We start from the raw sequence: 26656 nt of genomic DNA, 5'->3' as shown, positions 1-26656 counted from the left end.
AGCCTTAGGATGATCACCTCCAAATGCAATGGTTTATTCAGCTGATGGTGGCCTATACTTACAAGAGGATGAAATCAAGTTGTGCTGGGAGATTGAGGTGATATACATTAGATCTGACTGCTTGGAGAATGGTTTAAGCCCATATCTGACAGGTGTCAACATATAATGTTGCTTGATATAAGACCTCTTCATTTCCATGTGAAGTCAAGTCCTGGTAGAAAATTCACAAGTTGAAATTTTTGAATCCATGTAATTCATGTACTATAGTTTATTGGATCCTTAAGGATCTCAACAATGCTACCTGTTGGTTCTCAAAACTGCAGATTGGAATCCTATGAGTCTTGCCAACTCGATGTTGGGATATCCAACTGGTTATGGCCAACTTGACGGAACTGAAGAATGTAATCCAAATTCCCTGCGTTTCTGGGTTTGCAAGGCCAAGGCGGGTGTACTTGATCCTGAACAAATCACTCAACTACAAGAAACTTATAGCAGATCAATTAGAATTTGAATGCAATGAAAAGTTTCCCAAATGGAAAGAATTGAAGAAAACTTTAAACTTGCATGAAAATGCAAAATTGCTTAATTATAAATTGAAAACAAAAGTGAATGATTATATGAATATGATAGTGTTTAAAATAAAAATAATAATAATGGATTAATGCAACAAATGAATATATCAATTCCTCAAAGGAAGGGTATGAAATAATTGCCAGTGCATGAATTATGAATCAAGAGTAATATAAAGACCAGTGCTTAATTAAATGGGCAAACAAAGTCAATATTATAAGTTGAAATGTACAACTTTATAAAGCTCAATGTACTTAAACTATAAACAGATTAATAATCTAGAGGCGACAGATCAATTATACGAACACAATTTTAAACTAGTCTAGAATGCATTTTAACTTAATGGTTGGGAGAGAAATTAGACATAAATACCGAAACAATTAAATATTTCACAATATCTATGTTTTTTAAAATGCAATAATGATCCAATCCACTTGTCTGAATATTAAAATATTTATAGAAATTAATAAAAATATTTATAAAAGACAACTTAATAATAATTTAAAACTCTAAATTTTTTATGCAAATAAGTAAAATAAATATGCTACTGGCTATGCCGTAATTAAAATTGCAATGAAGACGATGATCCATCCAATGCAATTAGATTCCAAAATAGCATAGAAAAATTGTACTCAATGGTCCATACCCACGAGCTTTGTTCAAAAATTCATTCCTTTGCCAATGAAAGAATATAATATATCAAATGCGTTCAATATGCACCAAAATTTGGGAGTAATATGAATTGTGTTCTAAGTATTGTTTTACATCTCATATTTATAACAAGCAAAGAGATGCTAGTCCTTTCTCAAAACAACACGCCCCTTCGTAACAAGTAACTGAATACTTCTTGTACAATGTGAGCCTTAATATGACTTGTAATATAAGTCGAAATTATTTTAAGAAATCAAAACTAATATTTTTGAAGCCATCTCGCATGACATAGATAGTGCTTAAAACATATTGTCTTCAAATTCCTTTCTGAGTTATATGGATTAACGGAGGCTAGTCCAATCATTATGCTGTCAAGAAACGCTCAACTCACACTTCACAGTCTCAATTCTCCTAGTCTGTAGGTAATCTTTCGACTCGGGATGTTAACCATCATCGAGCATTAAATATTGAGAAATTAAACAAATTATCTCTGCATATATAGACTTCATCTCCCAACGTGTATCCTGCCCTCAAGAAACAGTCGTATTGTTCTTGAAGTCTCCATACTCCAGAATCGCATGGGCTCTTCATCATGAGCATGGAAAGGGTTCTCAGCAACATGAGAGGGCTCCTTTGTGTATTGATACGCTTTTCTCATAACACGGCAAATGGAAATCCTCTTGAGCATCTGCAACAAACACAAAAGAGCAGTTAGTATCGCTCTATTGAACCAAAATGAAAGACTTGGCCTGCGTTTGTATCTTGGCATCGAATCCCTGATCTGTGTTATAACAATTTGGTTGTCGTTAACATTGCTGCTGACTGTGTGATCACTGTTGACTTGTCTTTTCCGTTTCTTCAGTGTGAAAAACTTCAATGGCATCAATCTCCTCAGTTTTGGACTGCACAATCCGTTGCTTTTATTTCAATATATGAAGAAGCATTAACTCACACTTGGTATTTGAAAGCCATTATAATCTCCATAGCTTGAACCAGAACAAAGATGGAACAAAAACAGGTCCACAAAGTAAAGGAACCAGATGAAAAGTAGTTTGAACATCTCTATTTCTGAAGATTCTATTGTCATGGTTGAGTCAGAGGAATGAGCATCGTCTGGGCATCTCCACAAAGTGCCAATACACAGTTGAATGTTGACTGTAGAAATTGCCTTCCATCTTTAGTTATGCACTCTGCAAGAGCCATTAACTCTGATTCTCAACTTTGACTCCCCATTGCAGTGATCATCTCTTGAACCTTTCACACAGCCCATCTAATCAAGATCCTTGATTGATATCTTCTTGGAGCAAAGGAAAACACTTCAAAGACCACATCTAACCCTTCATGAGCATCAAAAATTGGTTGGGCTTTTGGAAACTGGTATAATCTTTTTTTTGCATCAATTGTTAATGTGGATCACGTGAGGAGATCTATTATCTGTATATAATGCACCACTTAAACCACTTTTTACTAAATATCTGATAACTCTGTCTGATCTATGTCATGCCCTCCATCATAGCCTTTAGAAGGGTATTCACGTGCAAGATGAGAAATGATCTAAAGAGGATCATTTCAAGATTCTCATCTTCTTTGCATGCTGCACAAACAATGCTCTCTTACTGTAACTGTCTGCTCTCACAATTTCTGCTATATTTGCATGGGTAGAACCATGCTCTGCTTGATACTCATTGTTTCTCTTTTTCAAATCATGTTCTTATTAAATTAGCTGCTGTTCATTATCGTTAACCACTTCCTCTTTCTTGCTTATTGTATTAGTCTCTTTTAAGATAGCATTGTATACTTAACCATTACGTAGGTAGATAACTTAGACTTTCATAGTTGACACTCAGTCACTGTTTGTCTTCCTCGTGCCTTCATCAAGCTGTAACTATATAATCAATTAATGGCATCATTCCTCAACAATTGGTTGGTGTTAATGACATTCTCAATGAATCAATCTTCATAGAGTGCTATAAACATGAGTAACCTTGACATTAATGATAATTTTGCACTCAAAGTCTCCAATATTATTCCTTAAATGGAGGCCCTAATTTTTTAAAATTTGGGCTCCATCATTACCTTCGCTACGTATTGAATAATTAGTAATTACTGTATTGCAAAATTTAGCTCGAGACACCGAACATTCAGGTTCCACGTTTGTCGCTCTTGTTCAATTGCAAATATCTTTCAAACCTAAGTTGCTGGTTTTGATATTGGTTTGGATCTGGGTTTTAGGGTTTCGGCTGAATTCCTTTTGGGGTTTGGTTCAGTTTTTACTTGGAAAAAAAACAGTTTAAAATCACACACATATTTATCAGGCGAACTTTAAAATTCAAAGGATACTTAAGTATGTTGATGTTTAGCGTCAGGAGAAGTAAATTTGAATCTTCTATGATGCTATTATTACATTTAAGAGATATAATCAATTTGTGTTCTGACTCTGATATCTGTCATATATCACAAAGAAGTATTCATGCACCATTGTCTGATATACATGACAGAGGCATATATATACGTACATGTATTCATACTTATGTATGCATACATGTACATATACATACACCCCTGTTATATATATATATATATATATATATATATATATATATATATATATATAAATTGTGATAGTAAATTTGCATTATGATCGACCGACTTAAGTGGTCGAACTTTATTATTATTCATGATAGACCTTGCTGTCGGGTTTCACCTTATTCACAATGGATATCACCATCGGGTTTCACATTACCTGTAACAAAGATTAAATGCCGGGCTTCTTGTTATCCCCAACTGATGGTATTGTCGGGGTGTTAACCCGCGTCCAGTATTCCTTCTTACATTGGGTCTCCAACCCGTGTTTTGATGCTATCGTGATTATACTCAATGTTATCGGTAAACAAAACATGAACAGTTTTGTGTTAAGTTAAACATGCCTCCGAAGAGGTGTCCCTACGTGGCCCTTGGGCCACCTAGAGGCATGACTCTTTGGAGTCATGACTGTTCATCGTATATATAAGTGAGATCATTCAAACTGCAGTGAACATATAACAACAAAATATATACAAGTACCTGCAAAGATATATTTATATCATAATATCATTGCTATTATCATTCAATATTTGTTTTACAGTGATCCAGTATAAGCATTCAGTGCTGAGGCAGGAAGAGTTCAAGAACCCGCTACAAATACAGAGAAGATAAGTAAAGTTATTCTGCTTATTTGATTCTGAATTTATAAGACACATATTTGTAATTGTTTATCTATTTGAGATCCTCTACTTTTAACGTGGTATCAGAGCTGCACTGATAAGAAAACCATTGCAAATATTAAATTCTAAGTCTAATTTAAAAGGAAAATAATTTTTTTAAAAGGCATTAAGATGGTGAACCATGTAAGAATTGAAGATAGATTAGATAGAGTTTCAAATTTCTCATCTTGGAAAACCACCTTTTTAATAATTCTAAGAGAAATAGAATTGGAAAATCACATTGAAACTAATTTACCTATGCCTGAAAATGAATCTGAGAAAGCAACATGGAAAAGGCACAATAATAAGGCAATGAAAATAATTATAGATTCAGTTAAAGATCATATACTTCTTTCTATAGCAAATCTCAAAATTGCATTTGATATGTTCTCTACAATTCAAAGTACATTTGAAATTAATAATACAAGTAGATTGCTCACTTTGAAACAAGATGTACTTTACATAAAAATGAAAAATGGATAATCCATTACATCTTACTTCTTTAGAATTATTGAATTAAAGGATCAACTGGCTACTATGCAAAATCAAATAGATGATAAGGAATTAAGTATGATTGCCCTTAGAGGACTTCCACTATCATGGGAAACTTTCATAAGAGGTTTAAGCTCTCGTCTTGAACTTCCAAAATTTGATCAACTAAAGAATGAATGCACTTAAGAGGAGTCCAGATTAGCATCCGGAGGTTTAATTTCAAATCAAGATAATGACATCCAAGCTTTGTATTCCAAATAAAATAAGGAAAAAAAGTTCAAACATAATAAGAAGGAAAACAATAAAAATCATAAATCTCACAAACATAGAGATTGGTCCAAAGTAAGATGCTTTAAATGCGATAAGCTTGGTTATTCCTACTATGTGTGTCTTGAAAAACAAAAAATTCAAGCAGCGTTGGCAGAAGTTAAAGAAGAAAATAATGAGAAAACAAACAAAGAGAATTATGCATTTATAGTAGCTCTCTCAAGTGAGTTAAGCTCTAATCACAACACCTGGATCATAGACAGTGGAGCTTCTCGTCATATTTCTGGATTTAAAGACAAGTTTGAGACTCTCAAATCATGAATCAGAAGAAGTTATTGTTGGAGACAACTCCTCTCATCCAATTAAAGGCATTGGTACTTGTTCTATTCAGCTGAATTCTGATATCACTCTTCAAGTAAAGAATGTCCTTTATGTGCCAGGGATCAAAAGAAAGCTTGTCTTCATCTCTGGACTTGCTGATCAAGGGTACCACATTGTATTTCAAGGAGATAAAGTTCTATCTTGGACTAAGAACTCATTTATCAAGAAAGCCATAACCATAGGGGTTAGGGATGGAAGCCTTTATAAACTATGTAATTATCAAAACCCAAAGTTAAACTTAACTCTTAGTAAAGATAAAACAAACTCCATTGAAATTTGGCATAGAAGATTAGGTCACTTTAATTTTCGAGCCTTAGCATCTATAAGTAAAATTGTAAAAGGTCTTCCAAATCTTAAATCAGATCACTCAAGTATCTGTAAAGGGTGTGCCTTAGGGAAAAACACTAAACGCTCATTTCCCAATAATGTTCATAAATCTAAAAACATACTTGAGTTGATCCATACAGATATTTGTGGTCCTATGTCAGTGCCCTCTCTAAATGGATGTCAATTCTCTGTAATTTTCATTGATGACTACTCTAGGAGAAGTTGGATTTATTTTCTAAAACAAAAGGAGTCTTCTGAAGTCTTATCCAAGTTTAAAGAGTTTAAAACCCTAGTTGAAAATCAATCAGGACATAATATCAAAACCCTTAGGTTTGATAATGGGGGTGAATTCACTTTTGATATTTTTAAAAACTCTTGTATTTTTGTTGGAATTAAGAGGGAGTATTCTGTACTTTATAATCCTCAACAGAATGGAATAGCTGAAAGAAAAAATAGATCCATTGTTGAGTCAGCCAGGGCCATGCTACATGATCAAAACCTTTATTACTCTTTTTGGGCTGAAGCTTCCAATACAATTGTCTACATTCAAAATCGCTGTCCTCACTCTATATTGGAAAACACTACTTCTAAAGAAGCATTAACCGGAGTTAAACCAGATTTAAGTCATCTAAGAATATTCGGATGTCCAGTCTACATTCACATCCCAAAAGAAAAGAGAACCAAATTAGAGCCTTCTGGGAAAAAGGGGATTTTCATTAGTTATAGTGAAACTTCAAAAGGGTATAGAATCTACATTCCTGGACAAAGAACAATTGAGATTAATAGAGATGTCATATTTGAAAAAGACACTACCTTCAAAATTTCTAGTAATAGTGATGAATCCATTTCAGAAGAAGATCAAGCTACTGAAATTGAGAGGGAGGAAAATTCTGACATCTCTTCTATGTCAAATCATACTGAATCTGAAAACATCAACCATACCAATAAGAAGAGACCTCTTTGGGCCAGAAAGATGTTAGCTGAAAATCAAGTTGAACCAGATGATGTAATTCAGGAAAGCAAAAGAACTAGAAATCAATCTTGTTATGTTGCTCTGTTATCTGAACTCATTAAATCTGAATTTAACAATGTTAAGGAAGCACTCTCACATCAATCTTGGAAGGAAGCGATGATTGAGGAATATAATTCAATATTGAAAAATAATGTTTGGGACATTGTACCAAGACCTAAAAACAAATTTGTTGTTTCTTTAAATGGTTGTTCAAGATTAAACATGCTGCAAATGGAAGTATTGAAAAATACAAGGCAAGGTTCGTAGCCCAAGGTTTCTCTCAAAAGGAAGGCATCGATTATGATGAGACTTTTGCCCCTGTTGCCAGATATACTTTAGTCATAACAATCCTAGCTATAGCTGCATCTAAAGGATGGAAAGTACATCAAATGGATGTCAAAATAGCGTTTCTCAATGGAAAGATTGAAGAAGAAGTTTATGTTGAACAACCAGAAGGGTTTAGTATCTTTGATCGCCAGACTCGTGTTTGTAAATTGAAGAAGGCACTTTATGGTCTTAAACAAGCTCCTAGAGCCTGATATGAAAGAATAGATAATTATTTATTAAAATTAGGATTTGCCAAGAATGAAGCCTATCCTAATCTATACTTCAAAACAAAAGGTGATGATATAGTTATCTTTGTATTATATGTTGACGATTTACTAATCATAGGTGATGAACACATGATAGAAAAATGTAAACAAGATCTCTCTGCTGAATTTGAAATGAAGGATCTAGGGTTACTTCACTATTTTTTGGGATTAGAAATTTGGCAGCTAGACAACTATATTATACTAAATCAAGGAAAATACACGATTGACATATTAACCAAGTTTGGTATGATGGAATGCAAACCAGCTGCTACACCTATGGAGATAAACTTACACAAACTAAAAGATGATATGAATGAATTTGAAGATGTGGATCCTACTTATTAGAGATAGATTATTGGATCCTTAATGTCCTTGGTTAATACTCGTCCTGACATTTGTTATGCAACTCATAGTTTGAGTCAGTTCATGTGCACACCTAAGAAGATACATTTGCAGGCAGCTAAATACATAATGAGGTATCTAAAAGGTACTATTGGAAAGGGAATCAAATATGATAAAGTTAATCTTGAGCTATCTGGATACTCAGATTCTGATTGGGTTGGAAGTTCTATTGAGCACAAGAGTACTTTAGGATACTGTTTCAATCTTGGATCTGGTATGATCTCTTGGACTAGTCGGAAACAAACTTTTGTGGCCTTGAGTTCTACCGAAGCCGAGTACATTGCATCTTCCCTATGTGCCAGAGAAGCGGTATGGCTCCGGAGGTTGCTCTCTGATCTCTTCAAAAGACCGTTGAAGCCCATCGTGATTTATTGTGATAATCAAAGTTGTATCAAGCTTTCTTCTAATCCCGTGTTTCACAATCGTTCTAAACATATTAAAATTCCATTCCATTACATCAGAGATATGGTTAATGGAGGAATTATACAATTGGAATATATATGTACAAATGATCAAACAGCTGATATTCTTACGAAATCTCTTGCTAAAATGAAATTAAAATATTTCAAGGAAAGACTTGGTATGATTATTTGTAATGGAAATTTTTTGAAATAAAAGAATTGATTATTTGTTTCTTCTATTTTATATGTAATGAAAAGTGACGGTCTTTCATGGACATATTTCAGTAATCTAGAATTATTTACAAGGTGACGATCTTGTAAATAGTAGAGATTATTTTTTGGGCTTCTCTAGACATTGCTTAAGTGCAAGTAGAGATTATTTTTGGGCTTCTCTAGACATTGCTTAAGTGCAAGTAGAGATTATTCTTGGCCTACCTCTAGACATTGCTTAAGTGCAAGTAGAGGTTGTGTGTGTTATCTCTAGACATTGCTTAAGTGCAAGTAGAGATTAGTTACTGTTCATGCAATATTGCTTATTAAGATGACTCTGACTAATGTTTTTCTTCTCTCTTGCTAAAGAGGGAGTGTTGATGTTTAGCGTTAGGAGAAGTAAATTTGAATCTTCTATGATGCTATTATTACATTTCAGAGATATAAGCAATTTGTGTTCTGACTCTGATATTTGTCATATATCACAAAGAAGTATTCATGCACGACTATCTGATATACATGACAGAGGCATATTTATACGTACATGTATTCATACTTATGTATGCATACATGTACATATACATACACCCCTGTTATATATATATATATATATATATATATATATATATTGTGACAGTAAATTTGCATTATGATCGACCAACTTAAGTGGTCGAACTTTATTATTATTCATGACAGACCTTGCTGTCGGGTTTCACCTTATTCACAACAGATATAACCGTTGGGTTTCACATTACCCGTAACAAAGATTAAACGTCGAGCTTCTGGTTATCTCCGACTGATGTTATTGTTAGGGTGTTAACCCGCGTCCAGTATTCCTTCTTACACCGGGTCTCCAACCCGTGTTTTGATGCTATAGTGATTATACTCAATGTTATCGGTAAACAAAACATGAATAGTTTTGTGTTAAGTTAAACATGCCTTCAAAGAGGCATGTCCCTACGTGGCCCTTGGGCCACATAGAGGCATGACTCTTCGCAGTCATGATTGTTCATTGTATATATAAGTGAGATCATTCAAACTGCAGTGAACATATAACAACAAAATATATACAAGTACCCGCAGAGATATATTTATATTATAATATCATTGCTATTATCATTCAATATTTGTCTTATAGTGATCCAGTGTAAGCATTTAGTGTTGAGGAAGGAAGAGTTCAAGAACCTGCTACAAATACAGAGAAGATAAGTAAAGTTATTTTGCTTATTTGATTCTGAATTTATAAGACACATATTTGTAATTGTTTATCTATCAGAGATCCTCTACTTTTAACAAAGTATATGGTTGTTTTGTTATTGACACGATGCTACATGATATTCTAATCTTAATTCATGCTTCTAGGTTGCACGTATGTACATTCATACGGATGCACATTCATAATTTGAATACTATTACATACAAACTTAAAGTTCAATAGTAAAATAATAATATCAAGTTGAGCAATTAGTTTAACTTTTCTTCATCAAAAAGATTTTCTAAACCATCAACATCACCATCTTTGACATTAGATGATTTAGGAACATTAGATGAACCACAAGCATTGCTAGTGCCACTTGGTGTTAAAAAGTGTGGTGTCTTTTAGATTCCTCAAAAGCAATTTGCTAGGGAGTGGAGGCATAGAAGTAAATATGCTCTAGCTCTATAAACGACAGTTTCAACTCCCCTTCCTTCTAGTCATGTTGATTGTGTAGGAGGAGACACAAGTGGGAGTGTGTATATATTAAGTTCTCTGCCCATTTTGAGTGCAATTTATTGTACTTTATTGAGTGGAAGGAGGAAGGTGCTCCAACTCCTCTCAGATGTAGATGAACTAGTAACCTATCAAGACAAAGCAAACAATTAGAGTCATGCATAATAAAAAATAAACTAAAATAATTGTAAATGAAATTTTAAAAACTCAAAAACAAGTATAAATTATACTTGTGAAAAAAATTTGATTGCAAGGGAATGCAATGGTTGAAAGAATTGGCCATGGAAGTTGCACCAGGTATTCTTTATGAACCTAACACGAAGAGTCTTAATACTTTGATCATCTAGGAGTAAAAAGTCATTGAACACACTAGTGGCTATATCTTGCAATTCATCTTTAGAGAAGAGTTTGTGGAATGCTTCCTTGCAACCTTCAACTACTTAAATTTCTCTAAATGGCTGAAGCCTTCTTGGCATAGGTTGAATTTGACTATTGATTACATTTTGGAGACAATTAAAAAGAAGAAGATGAAATGGAGTGGTCATTTTGTTCCATCTTTCTTCAACTTACATGCACTTGTTTGAACATAATCTTTTCAAGCATTGCATTGATGCCATCGTATCTCTCTCTCCAATTCAAGGTGTGTGCATTTCAATACAACGAAGAATATTTTTAATGGGTTCAGTAAAACTAAGGATATACTCCACATGATCCCACCACTAGTCTTCAGATATATTTTGCTTTTCCCTCACAATCCTGGACTTTGAAAAGCATTGCCCTTTACTTTGATCAAGGGATTATTTTTGAATCTTTCCACCTATTGAAAACAGTGGAAACACCTGTCTTAATTTCCAACCACCTCCAACTCTTTTAACAAAGGTGCCACACACCTCATAATTTGGGCCCTTGTGCCCTTTTGGAATTTCTTAAATTTTATTATCATCTCTTTCCAATATGGTAAGTGAACAATGTTGAAAGCCAACCCATTTGCATAAATGCAGTTTCGCGATTTTCATTTTGAAATGCAGTTTTCAAAGGTCCCTGAGATCTTTTAACTATAGGGGGTTGTTTACTTTGAAGAAGATGAGTGGCCAAAACACCGGGTGGCTTTCTACCACAATATGAGGATTGAATAGAAGCTGCATTCCCTTTGCTCGTTCTTGAAGTAAGGGGTGACTTGATTCATGGCCTTCCTGTTCATCTGCTTCTTGCTCGATAATATATCTTATCATTGTCAAATGGCATGGATAAACTATTCTTTTCTTGCGAAAGTTATGGTGCCTTATCCAATTGTTCCACAGAAATGGGCTTTCACTCGAAAACATGGACTAAAATATCATTTTCACATGCATTGCATTTTCAAATATACCCCCACCACTTGGAATCAATTGTATCATTTGAACATATTTACACAAAGGAGAATTTGGAAATGTTTTGGAAGTAGGTTGAGTTGTAAAACATTTAAAAAAATTGTTGAACACAAAAATCAGATATAGAAACCATAGCTCTTTTGAATGTTTGAAACATTCATAGAAGAATGGAAAAATAAGCCAAGTAAATAATTTGTTCATGTTTGTAAAACAAAACTCAAGGAATAAAATTGAAAAGGACAAGATTAATGTTTGGAAAAATATCCTTGTGTGATCTTCTTGGTAGCCAATGAAGAGTTGCAAATATGTAGGAATGTCAAAGCAATTGTTGATGAAGCTTCAAAGATCAATTTTCAACTTTCTTTGTTGATCCAATAAGGAAAAATCTATGCTCAACTTCTTCGAATGATATTTGTCGTATTGCAAAAGAAATGATAAAACATGAAGTTGTTTTGGTATTTCAAGTGCATTAGAGGCCACTTTCAAATTCAAATTAAAAAATCTTGTCGTTGGGTGTTGAGGTTTATGTTGGCTTTGAACAAGTTTGTTCTTGGCGAACTCGATTCCTAATACAAGTACCCTGATGGGTCCTGATGGAGCCTAAATTTTAGGCCTCCATGTGTACATTCACTTTTCACTTATATAGTTTTTTATTTCTCATCAAGACCTTGTAGTTAATGGTGATGAAGAACAAGTAATCCATCTTTGAGAGACATATTGGGGAACTTTCAGATTTGAAGGGATTTGTTACAACAAATAAAAGATTTATGAAGGAGACGCTTAAACCAATAATCTGAGAACTCAAACAGCGTGGATGACACTCTTATTAGATTTATATCAAAACTTTTGTCAGAGTCCCTGTCATAGACTACTTTTCTTGTAGATATATGACCCTGCAATTGGTATATATATGGCAAAAACATCACAGAGCACATGATACCCATCTATCCACAGCATGTTGAAAGTAGCAGACAGTGGTTGCTATGTTATTCAAGCAGCAAACTAATCTAAAGTCACAATATCTACTCAAGGACATGAAAGTCATTGTCATTGAAATGTATATGCATCCAGCAAGTAAACAGGAGATTATATTGCATAATGAATAAATTCTGATAGCGAAAATAATACCTAAGAAAAGATAAAACTGAAGTGTCATTGATGCAGCAAATATGTTCCAGGGCTATCGCATAAAGAAGACAACATAAATACGGATAAATCAGAAGGTGACTGCTGGCTTATAAGTATTTGAATATGTCGTTGGGAGTCTTTGTTAAAGATTATATAAAAGACGTCAGCAGCTGCAATAAGCATACAGCCACGATATGAAGAAAACACCGTTTCTCATTGATGCGTTTTAATAAAGGGTCAATATGATATATCAAACCCATAATGGTCATGGCTGAATACAAGGCATCAACAATGGAATCCACTCTGGCAAAGAGCAAGGAATCATCAATCAAGATATTTGCAGTGTTTTCCTAGTCAGATATCTTCAACAGTTTAGATACATGAATGAGAAAGGGGAGAAATGACTGTTCCAAGTAATTGACGACACTATGCATAAATTGGATGCGATTTACTATTATCCAAAAATCATAATGATTGAATTATCATCTGCGATAAATCATGGCATAGAGATCATTGGGATGATTAATAGGCAACAAGTTTTGAAGCATCAATAGCCTATCTCAATCACGCCAACGTATTGAAGGGAAAACAAGTCATTTGACATCTACGACTTGCGGCAGAATAAATATACTCATCACAAGACTAGGTAAAGTAAAATAAGCATCCGATGCGATTCAGGAATTGTGGCCATCTAATCCTTTCACCGACAATTATTAACAAATGAGAAGATATTCGTGAATATGGAACATGGGAAGATCATTCACAAAGAACATTTGAAAATGATGTCTATTATCTGGATGTATATGGATTATTGTCGATAAATGCAAATAATATTAATTAATAAGGTTCTACTATTAATTGGACGAATTAAAGTGTAATTTTTTAAGGAAAGGAATAAATTATGTTTCAAGAAAAGATGTGACTTTTCATTATGAAAAGTAACATTGCTTTATAAAGATATATAAGGTGAAAGAATTAAAAGAGGAGACATATCGAAACATTTTATATTCTCTCACGAGAAAGTATTTCATATTTTTTTATTGTATGGAGGAATAAGGGGCTCATTATGACTTTGTAATACAAATTCTATTATTTTATTTTAATAATAAAATAAAATGCTTTTTTTGTTTATTATTAAAGGCGTGGAGATTTAAACTGCAGGCGAATCGTCCTTTGTAATTATTTTTTGGAATTCTGTCTACGATTTAAATATTGGATAAGTGGACAAAGTCATTGAGCATTTAAATTTGATCATCACAGATACTATGAAATATTTAATTGTTTCCGTATTTGTGTCCAGTTTGTCTCCCAGAGGAGTTAAAATTCAATCTAGACTAATTTAAAGATTGCGTAATAATTGATGTGTCGCATCTTGATTATTTAAGTGTTGGCAGTAAAGTGTGTAAAACATTACGAAGTTGTATGTGAAAATTCACTAAGGTTGACTCTATTGCCCAGATGAGTAGAGGCACTGGTCTTTTAATTATTGAAGTCAGAAAATCTATAATTTCCTTCCCGCAAGCATCAAATTAATTATTATTCAATTATACAAAACATCCAACCATTATTCCTCATCCAGTTTCATTTTGATTGAGTTCGAGGACTTTGCTAGCTGGAGAACTCTCAAGGTTTAAATTCGCTTTAGAAAAGCTTTGAACCAAGTAAATAGGTTCGAGGAGGTCTACCCACCTAGGTGTATTGGAGCCTGAAGTGTAGGGAAATTGAGTAAAATTCCCGTTCATTGGCCATAACTGATTGAGAAGTCCTATCGGAGAAGTGGCAGGGTCTTGGATTTCCAATCTGTGGTTTTGGGAACCAATAGGTCCTACATATTTATTGGTCCAATATGTTTTGTGAACTTGATCCAAATTTGGCTTGGTACGTGGTGAACTTGGCTACCTAGTTTCAAGACATGATGCGAGTTCTTCAAGTGGGTAAATCCCTTGAGTAGCATTTCAACACCTTCAAGTGGCAGAAAATGGAGCTCACATGATGAAGTCAAGCCTAGAGGATTTGTTTAGCAGAAAGGGAAAGGGTGGTTGAATTTATCTCATACTCATATACAATGAATTCACAAATGTCCAAGCATTTATTTTATTATGATAAGATTGCTTTGTCATGGGGGATGACCTCACAATGTAAGTCATGAGCCTTGTTGATTGGGTGATCACAAGCACAGAGCCCACGATGATCATTTGACAAGAAGAAATGACAAGAAAGAAGGGGAGGACTCGGTGCACCCACAATAAGAACACTTGGGCAAGAGGAGGGATGGATATGTTGACTCAATGATGCTGACAGGGTTGGCAGGGTGAAGGTTTTTGTTATGAAGGGTACAGAGAACTGCTAAGAAAGGCGGAGTACAATGAGGATAACCATGGCCTTAGGAACATAAACATAACAACATGATCCAAACCATCTCAACAAAAAGAGACACATGCTCCATATGAACATACTATAACATGTCAAAACTCTTTACGCGTATCAAGAGTATACCGTGGCTTAATAATGAAAACCATTCTAATACCAAGGATAACATGTCAGATGAAAGCATAAACTACACCTCTACCAAGATAACTGTACGAGTCCTCAAGATGCAACCATCTGCACATGCCATGAAGAACCAACTCCACACACTATGAATATAACCATCATTAGCAAGTGCACCATGCAAATGTCAGACACTTCTGCAACAACAGGATCTAAGACATCCTCCAACATTTGCAAACACTCAATAAATATATTAATGCCAACAACTCCCACTCAACTGTGGTACTCATGACATCATAAACTCCATCTCCTGCATGAAAATCCTACATAACCAAAATATTATAATCAAGTGAAATCAAGATCTTCAAACCAAGAAGATACAAACCAAAGCAGTAACCAATCCTGCATTGCCACCTCATCACTGTCATAAGCTTTCACTAAATCCTATATCCAAGGTATCCATGACATCATGATGAAAAACCAACCTCTAATCATGAGAATCAATTAAGGTGTCACCATCGAAGAACTCAAAGTGCACATCATGAGCTCCTCAAAAGAAACCAAATGACCATAATCCTCAACCAAGAATATATATACTTCCATAACCAAATCAAGAATTTGAGACAAATAATCATCAACAAAGTACCTGCATATCCAATCATGTCATGTCGAAATCCATGGCACTATGATCACATCCATGAACCGAGCATCTAACTCTTTAAGTGTCCAACATGTCAGCATAAAATAGTCAACCATAGTCCACTGCGATTGTATTTGGTAACATCTCATCTCTTCTACATGAAGACAAATCAGCAAATCATGTGACTAAGGGCAAAGACAACCCATGTCCAAGCCATAAATGCACTCTGTAAGCATAAAGCGCTTACAACATTGCACAACTTGTAGAGCCTACAAGTCATCACACATCCAAACCAAACACTGATAACTATATCATCATGAGACCAGTTTGAAATATAAGATGAGTATACAATGACATCAAATCTCAAATCTCCAAAACATACAATGTCATAAACTCACAATGTTACCATAGTAATATATATCATAAACCGTTCAAATCAATATAGTACCAAATAAACCATGCTAAACTTGCACCAATTTCGAACCAATATGTAGAGCTTTCCAAGAGCTTTTCGTTGACTATTCAAAGTCAAAAATCTGACTTTGTTTGCCTAAGTTATCCCCAAATTTGTGTTCATAATGAACATCTAACTTTCGAGCTCTTAAAACCTAATAAATTGTCAAAATCATAGACTCAAACATACACCAAGTTGTAGTGCTTTGAAATAGCTTTCCAACAACTGTAAGAAGTCCAAAATTTGATATCATGAGTGAAAGTTATGGCCGTTTTACCAAAACAACCTTTTTACCACTTTCAAAGCAAATTTTTGTTTTGGTGATGAAAATTCCGATAGTATTATATTTGACGACTGTCACGGCCTGAAACTAACATCCTTCGCATTTTTGTCTCAGAATGGCCAAATTAGGGCAAATTATATATCGAAGTTTATGGAAAAACCGAACCGGATCTAGTGGTGGGGTATAGTTTTGCCCAAGAGGTAATTTTTGCAAGCTCCTCCCGAAAACCCTCATTTAATTGAAACACCCATAAAACCCTTTTGACCAACAATTTCATATGCCCAAAATCTGCTAACATCCCATCATAATAGCAAACTCAAAACTCTTAGATCTGCAATAAACAACCTACAAAACCCATTTATCTTGCTCTTTCTTTCATTCTTTCATGCATTACCATGGATTTAATCTAGGGTTACAACAACAAAACCATATCTCTGATATCACTTGTAAAGAAACTTGCAATCAAAAATATTACCATTTCCACATGACCCATAATAAATCTGAAATAAATAAGCACTTAAAATCCACATGCAAGAGAATATACGACATACCCACAAAAAATATGACACAAGGTTTACCCTGGAAACCCCTCATTGAGGATAAAATACCCAGCCTCTAAAAGCATCCGTCACTGTGTATTATTCAACAAAAAGATCTTTGTAATACAACCATGGAAACCTTCAAAGCCATAGGCACAACCATGCAATCTATGTGAATAAGCATGAATCCACACATCCCATGCCATGCTTTCAACCTTCACAAATGTTTCCTTGGTAACCTGTCTTGCCTTGATTTGCTTGACTTTCCTTTTTGCCTTTGCCTTTACAACTACCCTTGTGGTTGCTTATATAGTAGCAATCTCTCACAAAAACCACCAAGTTGTATTACATAAGCCATGTGCTACCTGACCCATTGCCCCCACATTTAATATTGGAATTCTTTTCCCCAATATTAAATAATTACATCTAATATTATTACATTGTTGCAATACAACTCATCAAGGATATTCCATGAGAATCTCTACTTGTTGTACGTCCATCTCGACGCTTCTAGGTGCGACATTACATAATAAAATAAAATATTACAATATAAACAATATTATGCAATGTGTGTAACACGCATAATCTCAACACAATGTGGATAAGTGGACATAATTTTGAAAGTTACATGAATTGCTTCAAAGAAGCATTGGTTACTAAATTTCCTCTCAAAACTCGATTCCAATCACAAGCCTTCCTGCACTAGATATTTATGCCCACTATTGCTGATCTCATCATTTCCTCACTCCTTGCACGCTCTTTTCATTCTAATAAACAAGCAAATGTTCAAAATCCGCTATGTGCTGAAATTAGTTATAATCCTTATTTACAGTAGACAAAAAAATCTAACGAGACATATGATAGAGAATTTATGTATGTGGGAACTGTTGTGACCGAGTGTCACCCAATGCTCACATCGGGGAACCCATCTCTGCGCTGTTCATGTGCTTTCTGTTATGTCAGCTTGTGGTTCAGGTTTCAAACCCCTTGGTTTCCCAATGATGCATTTGGAGGAGAGTGAAATAGTTTTGTGTATGTGAATCTAAGACTAGCTGCAACCATTAGTCGAGCTGAAAACATATCATCCAAATTATGGTACCTTGTGGTGATGGGAAGGAGACACAATATGACTTTGTATTGCATAGGGAGCCTTGTGAGTTGACCCAAGCCTTTGTCACTAAAATGAAGGAGATACACGGCCCCTACAGAGGCGTGAGAGAAGGTTTTTTGATTGAGATATTGGTAGTATTTCCAAGAAAATGATAGGTGGAAGGAAACCCATATCAAATCATTGCACAAGCCTTGATGAATAGAACAAAACTTATGGGAAAAGACCCATTCATATCCACCGTGGAGCCAATGGAATGTAGAGTGCACGTCAACGTTGTCCATGGAAAGAGGTGGTCAACGAATTCCATGACCTCACCAAATGTGCACTCTCCAAAGTTTGTGGAGTGCAGTTCTATCTATGATGAGGAAATCCTCCAACGCATAGAAATTCCATGACCCCTTCTAAGATGCGGTTTCCTACTTTTGTGGAGCGAGATTTTCATATTGTGGTGGATTGATTCTCTGACGGATGAAATCCATGGGACCTCTTAAACTGCGCTTTCTACCTTCTTGTAGCATGTTTTTGCCATGATCAAGGAAATTGCCTCCCTTGGAAATAATCCCTGACCCCATACAAATTGCGCTCACCGCAAATGACAGAGCACATTTTCATATGCGTTGGGGATAGCATCCAAGACAAATAAAATTCTTTAACCTCTTCAAAAAATAAAAGTGTGAAAATCGCAAAATCCGAATGGAAAAATTGGAAAATTAAAAGATTTGGGAAATTTTCGAAAAAATCCGAGTGTTGCGTAGAAAATAATTTCCAAAAAAATTGTAGAATTGCCATGGAAAAGGTCAGGAAAATTTCAAAATCTAGGAAAATTTGAAAAAATTGCGAAAACTTGGAAAACATTAAAATCCAAGCCATCCTAAAAATTCCGAAGGGCAAGAAATTGTGAATCCAAATGAGAAAAGTGTTGGAAAAGGTAAAAATTCAGAAATTTGGAAAATCAAAAAATGCTTAAGGATGAAAATCCAAAATCATGCAAAGAATCTCAATAGTGTGAAAATCATGAAAAGTCAAATTTTAAAGGAAATTTGGAAAATAAATCCCAAAATTGAAGAATTTGTAAAAAAATCCATCGAAATCGAAAAAGGCAAAAAGTTGAAAAATTCCTCAAGGATGAAAAAATTGGAATTTTAAAACGTTTTTTTCAAAAGGGATTGTTGTGCAAATGTTTTTGAATTTACATAAGATAAATTAAATATTAATTTTATTGATATTTGATTTAATTATTTTGAAAAATAATCCAAACAAAATAAAGTATTGGAAGAAATTGAAAGGAAATTTGATTTTTTGTATTAAATCATGAAAGTTGATTAAATATTGATTTTAATTAATATTTAATTAATTAATTCTCAAAAAAAAAAAAAAAACTGGATAAATGAGGACTTGGCTTCATCTTGGAGCTAAAAGCATCAAATTGGAAACTTTTTAGGAAAAACAAGGAGAAAAGCGACAAGTGGCACAAAGAAACTGTAATCTTGGTGGCTAAGTAAAGCAGCTGCCTAATATTATCCTTCAACTTTAAAGGCAGCTTTTGTGAAAGATGGCTTATATAAGAAACTCATTCATTCATTCCTTCTCACACAGAAATTTGAAGAGCAAATTGAGAGAAAGAGCAAAATCACGAGGGTTTGGAAGGAAGATTTTTATAGAAATTTTTGAGATCGTTGAGGAGAGATGTAGTCAATATAATGTGAATCAAATCACAAATCCGTAAAATGTAATATGAAATTTGCTAATATTATAATGTGTTTTGTAATATCTCAAGCACTATCTTATGTAGAATTTGAAAAATCACAGAGCTGCCATCTCCCACCTGAAAATTGATTTAAATGACAGTGTGTTTGTTTGAATGTTGGAGAACTATAGTAGTGTTCTGTTGTAAGAAAAGATAGATGCTAGTTGCAACAAACAATTAGCAATCAAAGACAAACAAAAAATTTGACACAATTTTTTTCTTGGAAACTGAAAGGTGGGGGATTTTTTTGGAAGAGACAAATGCTCGACTTTCCTAGTGTGGGAAAATCAGCTGGAAGAGACAAATGGTCAACTTTCTTAGTGAAGTTATGGCCAAAAATCTTAATATAAAGAACATGAATAACACGATTACCATATCATGTAATTTTTTTTTTACCTCTATTGGCACTTTATGTTAGGCGATACCTTTGTTGAACAATCAATAGCTCATTATAACAACACTCATCTCCCATTTGTCAAATTGTTCTCTTACATGCCTAGAGTGTCTTCGTTTTGTGCATTGAAGGATCCCCAACTTTCATAAATTAAGGAGAGATACTTGTTCTTCCATTATGTAGCCTGTAGAATTCTTGAGTTGATACCACTGCTTCAAGAAGTTTTGTGCACTTTTCTCAACTTTTGTGTTTTGAAATCACTACTAAGTTACAAGTTTTTTTGTCAATACTTAGTATCCATAAATGCTGGTTGCAAAACTAATCTGCTTCAACTGGTAGTTTCACAATGGAATCCTGTATGAACTTATTCCTGTTTAAGTGATGAAACTTTCTTTATTGATATCCCTATGCATGTAGGCCATGTCCATATTCAATACATGTTTAACTTCATAACTTGCTAGGCAGAGGATAATTTTTTCTCTGGCAATGTAGTTTAATTACACAATTTGAGCTTCTTGCTTGATTGAAATGATGCATCTTGTATAAGAAAATAAAGAGAAAAAATTGGTACCTGTAAAACCAAAGGGTTACACTTTTTTTGGTCAGCCTCAATTACAATTTACTATGCATGTTTGGATTTGTCTATAAGCTTTGTGTTTGCAAGAAAGGAAGAATGGACACCTCTTCCATGAAAATAGAAGGTTTGCACTTTTATTAGAACACTCATTTAGCTTCTACCTTTTCACTTGCAGAGATGGTTTCGATGTGATAAAATTACAATGAGAATTGTTTACATTTCTTCATACTAGCAAAAGCTGTGTTTTTTGTTATGGGCTTGCATTTCAAGTTTCAATAATATTTGTATTTTTCAAATTGTCATTTAATTAGTATTACTTAGGAAGAAAACTACATACAACTAATTTTTCTTAAAATAGAAGATTAACGGCGTAAAAATATGTACTAGAAAAATATTTTGGTTCATTTTTTCAGTTACTGTTATATATTACTCTATTTATTCAACATATTTGGATGCAGATTCCTTTTTGTGTGGTTATTGGGTGGATTATGGGAGAGCGAATGGATTTGAACTTTCAACTTTTTGAGACTGCTTCACTATTTATTACAGTCCTTGTGGTAGCATTTATGCTTCAGGTTTGCCTTGACCTAATTAAATAGGTTTTGTGTAATTTTTCAATACTTCTGTTCAAATATTAAATATTGTTGTGCTTCCTTATTTGCAAATATTGAGATACTTTTGGCTTCATTTTGAAACATTCACTTTCCTTTTTTATTTTGACAGAGCATAATATGTTAGCTAATATTATCCTGCTTTGCATGAAATTGAAACAGATATTGTTCTTCATAACTTTGACCCAACCTTGTAACAGGCAGCCTTGTATAATTTTGTTGTTGTTTACGAATCAAAACTTTCAGATTGCATTCAATATAGGAAACTATACATAAAACGTGGTTCTTTGCAACATACCATGGATATTAAAGGCTGGTACCATAAACTCATTCAGATTTTATATAATCTGTTCCAATCATTACAAATTAGCTAAGTTGCAGATTCAGGTGCAGATACAGATACAGATGCGAGAATCCAGTGCACGGTGTTAACAAATTGTAGCTTCGGTCGGATTATTCCTATCGATTAAATCAAATCCATAAGTGGCCTATCAGCCTTGTGCATTTGATTACTAGCCTCCTTCTGTGTACTGCTATGATTATGGTTATCAATCATGTATATACATTTGATATTGCATATGTACATTATTAAATATACTAATATGCTTGATTGGGTTTGATGTAACAATTATTAATCATGCTGTTGATATCAATTATTATATCAATTAGTTAGTGATTGGTCATGAGACATGTCCCTATGAGAGACACTTCTCCACACTATTATATTTATAATGATTGATCCAAGTATCTTGTAAGTACAGAAATCCATAAGTGCAAAGCAAAGATACAACAGTCCACTATAACATATCTCAGCAACATTAAAATCTGATAACAAGTAGCTGTAAGGTGATTGTAAAATTATCTTGTCGCTGGAAGGATCAAACATACTGATGTGTCTTGTTGCTGAAAGAATTTATGCGAATTAAATATTGAAATTGAGCCTCTGCTGTAGTGTGATTTACAGACTTGATCTAGAACATTTTGCCAACAATGAATGCATCAAAAACTTGGGTGGGATCAAATCTGTGTGGCATCAAAGAGCATGTTAAGCTTGGCAAATTTAGTATTTTTCATGCTGTGGCTGTATTTCCTGTCTTTCATCACAGAAATATTTATGTATTATCAGCACTAAGGATATAATACCTTGGGAGATAGACACGACTCTACACCAGAAGACCACGTGGAGACAGACATGGCCCTACACCAGCATACAACTGTCGAATTAGATATTTCTTGGGGGAACGCACACATAAATTACACGAGCAATATATTTTCTATGATTTCGTAATCAGTACGTGATCGGACCTTCTACATCTATCCTGAACATATCGTATATTGGTCTTCTACATCTACGTCTGTCCACAATGTTTATCTTTTCTTAACTGAGTCTAACTGTCTAGTCTGTTAGCAAACTTCTCATTTTGTTGTTGATGGAAAGAAGTTTATATATATGCTAACATCAATGGTAAGAAAGGTAATGTGGTGTATAATATTTACTCTGGGAAGTGTTTGAGAGAAGTGTATATGAAACGAGATTGTTCAACGCAGAATGACTCGTGTATGAAAAAGAAATTCAAGTGTGAAGTGTTGTGAGAACCACCTTCCATTAGAATAAAATATCTTATTTATGAAGTCAGTTTGCAGAGAATGCTAAGACGATTACACTATGTATATAAATGGAGCATGCTGTGTGAAAAGGTGTGAAGGATTGAAGAGAAGAAATCTGAAAAAAAAAGTTAAAATCACCTTACAGCTACTTGACTAATATGCAGAGCATTGAGGAGACATTTTTACATTGTCATGGTAATAACAGATGTTGATATCTCTGTAGGGCTTGAATAAAAACTAAGGAAATATATTTGTGAGGCATTCCATTGAGATATGGCAAACACGCTGGATGTATGTGCCATAAATGTTTAAGACTGGCACGTGATATAAAATCTGCCTTGTAATATTCTATCAAATGGAGGTTTGGTAGTATTTGGCTTTGTTGTCAGTGTCACTACACAGGGAAGTGGAAGTCAGTTGAAATAAATTCTATTAATGGTTGCCATAAATTCTGGAATTAGGTGGGAACTCTAGAATTTGTTTCCAGCATATCTGGAGATAGATTGACTTGGAAACATTCGAGCCTTCTTTCATATTGCAGTTTAGTCTTTCTCAGGGCATATGTATATCTACTAACCGGATATTGTATTGGGTTGTTTCAAGCATTCACAACAAGGCCAAATCGTTTTTGAAGATTTGAAACAAATTATCTCTTGCAAGTGGATTCAGCATCAAGTTAATTAGTACACAGAGATTGGGCAGTCTTTCATGTAGCCACTCATATATTGAATAATCTTCAGCAGGACCTGTTTGTGCTGTTCTAGAGATACTCTGAGATTCATGACTAATTTTGATACTCTGTGGATTCTTATTCCTTATATTACTTTCCATCTACTGAGTGCTATATTGTGTACGGAGTTGAACATGGACTTTTTTGTCTGAGCTCAGAATAGAAGTAAATTAACATTTCTGTTGTTGTTCAGTCCATCTTTGGAGGATACCAGATTGCAATCTGCAGCCTACAGCAATGTTGAGAAATTATGTGCAAGTCAAACTGCGAGTTGGGAAGTGCTGAGATTTATAACAGAGATATATTAAGCTCGAACATTAACAAGTCTATGTGGTAGAAAACAAATATTTGGGAAATTGACATTTCTAACATCCGGCATATGAAGTGAATATATTTGTCAGCACTTTGAAGGGTAGGCAGAGCTGTTTTGAGACCAAGACCTATGCTTGATATCAGTGTTTATCTGGAGGAAGGCTTATACTCGAAGAAGGAAGCAGATTACATAAAGACAGATGTTGATGAGCGCTTGTTCCACAATAGTGAGATATGTGTTCTCCCTTGTACAATTTTCATATTTTGCAGTTAATCTCTTATTTGTATCTGTGTATGTATTATAAAAGTCATTTGCCTTTCTATGCTCTTGTTCTTTGCCTTGGTCTCTGGGGATGTTCTTGTAGGAAAATTAAATGTTGTCGAGGCATTTATGTAGGTCATTGTAGCATTTGGGATTATTATGCAAAAGGGCTCACCTAGTGAGGAGCAGACTGCGAGGGGCCTTTGTTATAAATCTCAGGATGGTCATTGATATTAAGACAACAGGTCCAAAGTGGTCTTGAATCTAGCACTTTTAGCTGTATGTGGGTCATGCCGAATTATGAGAGTCTCTTGGAGAAAGATTCTTCCATGATAGGGATCATGTGAGAAGGGTATGCTTTCATGACAAAGGGAGTAGCTAGAGGATCTGCTTTTTCTGAGGATCTTGGTCATATTGCTCAAGAGGGGGTAGACCATGTCGAGATGGCTTCACTAGCGATCCATTAGAGGACTAGCTCCATTTGTGTAGGCTAGAAGGCCTTTATGCAGATATATAGGTCTTAATATTCCTAGATAGATGGATACTTGTTGGATCAAGGAGGATTCAAGGAAAAGGCTTGATGCAGGCCAAAGAATAAAGACACGACTTGCTGCCATGAAGTAAGGTTGATTACAGATTTAGATGGAGTTTGACAAGTTCATTAGAGGCAACCTTGAACCAAGTTACCGATGCTAGTTCTGATACAAATGTGGATGCAGCTGCGGGGTGCTGATGCGTGGATACGCCAGATGTTTTTGGTTGGGATTTTGGATGTGTTTGGGTGCATCCATATATTAATGTATTATATATATATTTATACTATAATTTATGTATGCAAAGGAATGCAAGAAATATACAAATAAATCATCATTCCATAGCATGATACTTCACCATTGATAGTACAAATTGAAATAAAAGTAATACTAATAACTTAATAACATGTTTTTTAAAGTCATTTAAGTGATTGGGCATTGAAAAAGTCTGGATGCTCTCTAGTTGCTGTTTGGATTCTCTCTGGATGCTTTGAAATGCATCTTGCGCACATTTGCAGGCATTGGACAAGCTTCTTGTGAGCACCAATGCAACATTAAAACGCATCCACACATCCGATAGCACTAGAACCAGCATCTGGTGATTTCCTGGACGCATTGGTATCTAGGCCTTGAACGAGGAGGTCAAAATCTTGATAATTTCTTATTGAGTTCTTCCTTGTGAGAGAGAAGTGTGAAATGAAAGCCCTTATTCCACACTTTGATATGATTCATGGTGGATGACGTGTGCGAGTCCACAAATTCATTGGTTGAATGATTAATGGGCCCTTGTGAACATCATTAAGAGGTGACGATCTCTCAATGATGAACACTTGTACATATTACCATCATCGTGAGGTGACAATCTCACAATAATGGTGGACATCACAGTGAGATGATATCTATGAAAATCTACTATGATTGATATCATGATACTTGATATCTTGTGGACATGTCATGATAGTTGATCTCTCTTAAGTAATGTTAAATGAGTGGTGGATATCACGAGAATTGATATTTATGGATAGCCACAATAAGTTATATTATTGAGATATTTCATGGTGGACATTATGTGACGTAATATCCATGGATAAGCCATGAGCAAATATCTTCTCTGGTAGTTATCATGAGAAGTGTACATACCAGAAAATATATGAGTGTGGTGAATATCATATGATTGATATTCATGAATACACCTTACTCTTGATGTTATTGTGAGGCAACATCTATTATGGTGGATGTCATTTGATATTTGTGGAGATACCATAATTTCAAATATAATATTAAGGTGATATTCTTCTCCACAATACATTAGCATATTGTATTGTTTATCTGGATAGAAATTATCCTCCCTAGCTAAGAGGGAGTGTTAATGAATTGTAGCTTCGGTTGGATTATTCCTATCGAGGAAATCAAATGCATAAGTGGCCTATCGGGCTTGAGCATTTGATCACTACCCTCCTTCTATATACTACTATGATTATGGTTATCAATCATGTATATATATATATATATATGTACATTATTAAATATACATATATAATAATTATTAATCATGCTATTGATATCAATTAATATATTGATTAGTTAGTGATCGGTTATGAGACATGG

At 34.5% G+C, this 26656-nt stretch overlaps 1 protein-coding gene across 15 annotated transcripts in view; it reads left to right on the top strand.

The window, feature by feature from the left end:
* Nucleotides 1-26656, top strand: part of LOC149572950 (vacuolar cation/proton exchanger 3-like) — a 77550-nt gene that overhangs the window by 27296 nt on the left and 23598 nt on the right. For all 15 annotated transcript variants that reach the window (XM_089814081.1, XM_089814070.1, XM_089814078.1 and 12 more), the window contains one exon: nt 21451-21567. In XM_089814081.1, coding sequence (XP_089670207.1) covers nt 21451-21567 — 117 coding nt within the window. The remainder of the gene's footprint in view (nt 1-21450; nt 21568-26656) is intronic.

Source organism: Cupressus sempervirens, chromosome 2 (genome assembly GCF_028749045.1).
Source record: "Cupressus sempervirens isolate cs-2001-9-10 chromosome 2, ASM2874904v1, whole genome shotgun sequence".
Taxonomy (NCBI): domain Eukaryota; kingdom Viridiplantae; phylum Streptophyta; class Pinopsida; order Cupressales; family Cupressaceae; genus Cupressus; species Cupressus sempervirens.
This window is presented reverse-complemented; position numbering and strand designations above follow the sequence as displayed.